Source organism: Oryx dammah, unplaced genomic scaffold, assembly GCF_014754425.2.
Source record: "Oryx dammah isolate SB20612 unplaced genomic scaffold, SCBI_Odam_1.1 HiC_scaffold_11, whole genome shotgun sequence".
NCBI lineage: Eukaryota > Metazoa > Chordata > Mammalia > Artiodactyla > Bovidae > Oryx > Oryx dammah.
The window spans coordinates 45422936-45429969 of record NW_024070195.1 but is presented as its reverse complement, the minus strand read 5'-3'; the positions used below and the strand labels follow the sequence as shown (position 1 = coordinate 45429969).

Sequence of the window (7034 nt, the reverse complement as noted above, 5' to 3'; positions counted from 1 at the left end):
ATATATATATATATATATATATACCACCATATATAAAACAGATAATGGAAACCTGCTATAAGCCACAGGGGCCTGATCCCATCCCTAGAGGTGGGATGGGGGTAGTTGTGGCAGATTCAAGAAGGAAGGAATATATAAATATATATATATATATATATAGCTGCTTCACTATGTTATACAGCAGAAACTAACACAACATTGTAATTATCCTTAAATTTAAAAAAAAGATAAATGATTTTTTTTAATGCCCTTCATTTCACTTGTCACATGCATTGATTGGACCTCACCAGTGAGCCAGCAGAGCCATTATTATTCAACAGAGCCCTAAGGTTGGAAGGTATGTCAGAATTCTAGAAGAAGAAGGGTGAAAAGATTATCTCTCACAAGGAAATAACACCACTGGTGGATATTCCTGAAATCTGAGGAGCTGAGTAAGATTCAGGAACTTAGGAATGCTAACATAACTGCAGTATGGAAGGATTTGCAAACATGCTCTAAAATATGAAAAAAAAAAAAAACTCACATAAACATAGAAAGTACATGTATGCCCTAACAAAATCTAGAAAAAAATTGTAAAAGTTGATGTGCTTGTATTTGAGTGTTAGATTCAGCCTCTTTTATAAATTGGTATTATTTTCATTTATTTCATTTTACTCACCATTTTTTTTCAAATAAAGAAAGAACCCATTCCATTTCGATTATCAGCAGCACATGTTATCTCATTACTGTCTGCCCATGATAAATGCTGCTGTTATCTATGAGACAGTCATTTAAAAAGTTATCACTGAAATTCTGTTCAAGTCAAAAACATGATTTATTTTACCTGGTAAAATTAAGTGGCTATGATATTAGGAAAAATGTGAGGGTATCAGTTTAATTCTTCTCCAGGTAAGCATGTTTTGCATTCTGTAACTAAAGTCAAGTTTAAAGCTTAGTGGCTAATCTTACCTTTTATGGTCACTATTCATGACTTCTGGTCTCAGCAGAAATGAGTAATGTATCATCTCTAAGCTCTTTCTGCTTCCTGTGTAAGAAAAGGTGGGTTCTAAAAGACCCACAGAGCTAAGGTGGGCTTTAGGATAAGCAGAAAATAAAGGTCTCAGATTTAGGAGCGACAGAAACTTGCAACTTTGAAACTATGCCATTTCCGTGTCTGGGGCAAAGGACTAGCAGCTCTGTAAGAAGCAATCCTATTACATGTATTTTCTCCATTCCACCTACTCAGTTTAGTATAACTCTTTTGGATACATTTCTTAATGGGCAGTGTTCTTTAAGCCAACATATTATGTGTGTGCATGCTATTTAAAAACATCAATACAGCTAGACCAGCCGACTAATCCTTAAAAACTGAGTGAATGGAACCTAGTGCATACAAATGTAACCAAGAGAAACTTACTGTGATGGTTAGGAATGACTGTCACCCAGAGGTGGGAAGGCAATGTTAAGCAGTTAGTATGATGCAATAAACATCTGAGGGGGGGTGAGTGGGTGGCGCTGGGTGGGTATGCCAATGCCATACTACTAACAGCTTCTAGGAAAACACTCAGTTGAAGAAAACACCAGAATAGAGGTCATGAAGACTAAGCAAAACTACAGACTGGTCAAGGAGGCAGAGGGTGATTACTAACCACACCAGGGAGAGATTTCTAGTGAGAATAAAGGGATAGAAATTGGCATTTAGTGTACACTGTGTCCAGAAAAAATATATATGTGCAATCCTCTATATATCTATATATAGGATATTCCCATATCCTCACAGGATTTCTACAAGGCAGGAATTATTTTTTATTTTGCTTTTATTTTTTATAAGTGTAGTTTATTCAAATATAGTTGTTTTATAGTTGATTAACACATGTTGTGTTAATTTCTGCTATACAGCAAATTGATTAAGTTATACATATCAATACATTGTTTTTCATAAGCTTTTCCATTACAGTTTATCATAGGATACAGTAGCACTTTGTTGTTTATCCATCTATATTCAATAGGTTGCATCTGCTAAACCCGAGCTCCTAGTCCATCCCTCCCTCAAACCCTCTCCCCCTTGGCAACCATAAGTCTGTTCTCTATGTCTGAGTCAAGTCAGTAATTATAAACAATAATTTTCAATTGGAAAAAACAGACTTGGAGAGTTTGACAGTTTTGCTAATGGCCACACAAGAAGTGAGATGCACAGCTGGACTGATGTCATTTATTGAATGTTCTCATTTTTCATATGAAGATGACAACAGGGAAGACAAAAGCACTTCCTGTGAAAACACCATACATCTGAATGCAGAAGTAATAGAAGCAGAGAATTACTCCTTTCCTTCAGATATTTAAAACTTGAACTGACTAGAACCTGTCTCTCCATCCAGTTTCTACTCGAGGAGTAGTAGGAATGATATATAAAAAAATATTCTCTCAAGTGTTCCCTGGTGGCTCAGAGGTTAAAGCGTCTGCCTTTGATGCGGGAGACCCAGGTTTGATCCCTGGGTCGGGAAGATCCCCTGGAGAAGGAAATGGCAATCCACTCCAGTATTCTTGCCTGGAGAATCCCATGGACAGAGAAGCCTAGTAGGTTACAGTCCACGGGGTTGCAAAGAGTCAGACACGACTGAGCGACTTCACCTTCACCTGAGTGTTCCCAAGAATCTTCTCCCCACAAACACAGGAATTTTAAAAACAAAGCATTGCTGTATGACTGATGCTGAAGCTAAAACTCCAACACTTTGGCCGCCTGATGTGAAGAACCAACACTCTGGAAAATACCCTGATGCTGGGAAAGATTGAAGGCAGGAGGAGAAGGGGACGACAGAGGATGAGATGGTTGGAAGACATCACCAACTCAATGGACATGAGCTTGAGCAAACCCCGGGAGATAGTGAAAGACAGGGAATCCTGGTGTGCTGCAGTCCATGGGGTCACAGAGTCAGACAGGACTGAGCAACTGGAAAACAACAACAAGAAGCATTGCTCTGGGGAACATGTGTATATCTGTGGTGGATTCATGTTGATGTATGGCAATACCCATACAATATTGTAAAGTAACCTCCAAAAAAATAAAATAAAATAAAATAAATTTTTAAAAAAGATGTACTGATCTAACAATTGAATGCAGCTACTTGGCTAAAGTACAAGGTATACTTAGGAATAGGTTATATGTGACATAATTTTGAAGATAGTGGAAAAACACTACCTCCAAAAAGAAACCAAGAATCCCCTTCCTTTCTAAGATTTATAATTCTATAATTAGACATGTGTATGTTTTTATTGGGCTTCCCAAGTGCTGCTAGTGATAAAGAACCAGCATGCCTATGTTGGAGACCCAAAAGATGTGGGTACGATCCCTGGGTCAGAAAGATCCCTTGCAGGAGGGCATGGCAACCCACCCTAGTATTCTTGCCTGGAGAATCTCATGGACAGAGGAGCCTGGTGGGCTGTGGTTCATAGGGTGCAAAGAGTTGGACACGACTGAAGTGACTTAGCACACACACACGTGCATGTTTTCATTAGCATGTGTATAATCATGAAATTGCATGTAGACTAATTTTTTTGCCTTATTTTTGAATGACTTTTGTCAACATTTTTTCTAAGAAACTGCTTATTATATTGGGAAAGAATCTTCTGATGATGGAGAGGATATATAATGAGACAGGTACCATGGAGAGCAGAAAAATAGGCGGTATGATAGTGATGTTGTCATTCTGTTCACAAAAGGACACTGTGGGAGTAATGACTTCTAACTGATTACATTCTCTTTGTAAGTTCAACAAGGTTGAGATTTTTCCAAGTAGTCAGTTACATGAAAGTACAAATGGTAAGTGGACCTGAAGTCAGTGATTACATCTGCTGGCTGGGCTGTGGTATTTCACCTTCATACTTAATGTTGCCTCTTTATCTTGAATGAATAATGTGACTTCTTGTCCTGCCACTCTGCATAAAATGACATACGATGGGGGTGGAGGGGCAATCTAATCTGTTTTGCAAATTTGGCACAGACTTCCAAGAGCAGGAAGCTGTCTGTGAGTAATGATGCTTCTCATTTGCTTAAATGTCAAACTTCAACCTCATCAACTTTCAGGGAATATGTCAGTAAAGAATATGGGTTTCAGTCCAGCCAGAGAAGATTTCAGTTTTTTGAAAACAGAGTGCTTTTGGTACGTCTTTTTTGTTTGTTTATTTGTTTTAAGCTGAATAAAACTGGCCGTCTCAGCACTTAGGGATGTGGACAGTGCTCTCTCCCTTGGTGTCACCAAACAGGCAGCCTTCCTGTAGACGTGTTTCCTTACTGAGACTAAAACACTCCTCAGACTAGCAAACACGCACCCCTCAACTATGCAATTAGGATACGAAGATAGTGCATCACAGGTCTGTGCAAGCTAGAGTAACATACCAGCAAAAAGGAGCAAATTTTACCACAGAGGTTAAGCCTGAAAGAAAAATAGTTGTGATTTGTAACCATTCTGCAAAACGTCAAAATTTTACTGCAATGCAATAAAGTTCCTCTCTGTGTGGATTTCTGTTGGAGAGAATGACAGAATAATTAACCCTTCATGGTAATTTATTAATAGTGGACTTAGATGCAGAGGAGAACAGGAAATGCATTCAATAGGCTTGCAGATACCAGGAGCAAAGAATTCATTCTCTATATACTTTCTAAATCTAGAGTGGAATAACAGTGGAGAATTCTGGACTGAGGTCATGAGAAATGGAACCAAATCTGAATCAAGTTCCTTAACAACTCATTTCATTTCTCTTAAGTCTTGCTTCTTCTGTCAAATGTAGGTTACTCTTAGGTTTAAGTGAGAGAGCATATGTGAAGGTGTCTGGGACACAGTAGGTACTCAATAGATGTTCATTTTTGATTATTCATTTATCATTAAGTATTTGCATAATGCAGTAAAATGTTGCTCTGCTAGTAGCCATATATCCTAATTGTTATAGTTTTAAGGATGGATAACAAGAAAGGAAACAAGAAAAGCATAGCATTGTGATTAACAGATTTATCCTTACAACAGATAGCCCTAATAAATAATGTATTTCCACCTCCATCCACCTAACTTGCATCCTCAAAAGATTTCCATTATGTTTGCCTTTAAAAACAGCAGCAAAATTAAAACAGGCTGAAAGAACATATAGACGGGGCCAACTAAAGTTTTCAGAGGGTTCTTATCTTTCTTATCAAATAATAATCTACTAGTTCTGAGGAAGGCCTTTCAGTCACCTATCAGCTACTCTGCCCCTGAATAGCTGAGGGGCTACATTGGATGCTTCTTACCAGACTGACACCCTTGGGGAGAGAAGGTTGAAATCAAGCTGGTGCTGAGAGCCTAGCAAGTCGCTTATCAGCCTCCATTGCGGTTACAAAGTCTGTTTTGGACTTCTGTGCCTCCCAGCCTATTCCACCTCACTCACCTTCTCTGCCTTTTTGTAATCAAGAGCATCTTCTCCTAGCCTGGCTTCTCTCTTGTCATTTTCCACAGAGATTCCCTCCACACTGCCCTCTGCACTTAAACACCTCCCACTCTCTCTCCATTCATCAAGGTAGACGCTGCTTCCATTCACAATTCATGTGCAGTCCACCCTCCCCTCCAAAGCTGCTTTTTAAAAAAAAGTCCGTTTCCAGCTGCCCTAATAAACTCCATTGCCACAGCCATCATCTCGCCACTGCACTCCGCCCCCCAACCCCTCAAAAATTGTGCAGAGGTGTAAAGTGGGCGAAGAAATGTGTGTTTACATACAAACCTAGACAGAGAGGAACAGTGAGAACCTAGCGCTAAGCTTGGTCTCAGCTTTAGGGGGAAAAAAAATCAGTTGCAAATATTTCCCGAGCCTGGAAACGGAGCATGCTCTGGAAAATACATGCGTACCGTAGATAGATGAATGAATGGATGGGGTAGATGGATGGATGAATGATCGCGATTGCCCTGGTACTTTTCTCAGAGGCCCCTCCTCCTTCTTGCTTGCTCCCAGCTGCATGGGTCCCTTTTAATTCAGCTTCTGTGCATGAGTACACCTCCCTGCTCTGCCTCCGTCCCCACTTCCTGCACTTTCGTTACCACCTTTAGACAGAGCCTCAACCCTCTCTCTCGCCAAAGGACAGTGTACAGGGCTCACAAATCTTTTATGACTCCCCCAGCCCAGGAGAGCTTGTCCCTTAGAGACACAGCTTCGCATCGGGCCAGACTGATCTCCCCCCCAGGAACCCCCAAACACCCGGCCACGCCCACGTGACACAAAAATGATGACTGACTGCCCCCACACTCCGGCACATTCACCTGGACAGCCCTGCCCTTCTTCTGGCGCTGGGAACCCAGGTGATCGCAAAGGCAGCGCGGCTCCCCGCGCATCCCTGCAGAAATAAAGGATCACCATTCCAGGGCTCGGTCCTGGTTCCTAAAATCCGAAAACTTCTGTTGAAATAATAATAATAATAATAATAACCCCACCCCAAGAGCAGCGACCTCTTTGTGTGCATCCCTGCGGGGAGGAGGGGTATTGACATCCCCGGGCGCGTGGACCTGGTGGCCCCCGCGGGGGCTGCCCGGAGCGACACTCACCCAGGACGTTCCCAATAAGCGCCACCACGAACACGATGATGTAGCCGGCGATCAGGACCCACTCGTATTCTTTGGGGTGGAGGTACTCCCTCCACAGGTACCGCAGGAATTCCTCGTCGTCATAGTCGGTGGGGTTTAAAAAAGGCTCTTGAGTTTCATTCAGCTCCGGAGCCGATGACCAGTTGCGACAAGGGGGGGAGTCCTCCAGTTTGGTGCCGGACATCCCTGGCTCCAGCCCGGGTCCACTCAGTGCTGCAAGCGGCTCGGCCCCTGCCCCATGGGCGCCGCGCTCTGAGGCGGGAGGAGGCGCGGACCGGCTACCAGGGGATCCGGAGCAGAAAATGACGTGAAAAGTTACGGAGCCAATGCCTCGGAGTCTCGCGCCCACCGGGCACCCCGTGCGGCGGCGGCGGGGCTGTCTTTGCGGGAGATGCTGCACCAGGAGGTAGCGAGGCTGAGCATCCAGGGACCAGCCGGAGGCTGCAGCAGGGA

At 42.6% G+C, this 7034-nt stretch overlaps 1 protein-coding gene across 1 annotated transcript in view; it reads right to left on the bottom strand.

Annotated features, from left to right (window-relative positions):
* Nucleotides 1–6765, bottom strand: part of HCRTR2 (hypocretin receptor 2) — a 139619-nt gene extending 132854 nt beyond the window's left edge. Inside the window, exon 1 of the mRNA XM_040249184.1 lies at nucleotides 6543–6765. Within this exon, the coding sequence (XP_040105118.1) occupies nucleotides 6543–6765 (223 nt within the window). The remainder of the gene's footprint in view (nucleotides 1–6542) is intronic.
* Between the last annotated feature and the right edge of the window lie 269 nt (nucleotides 6766–7034).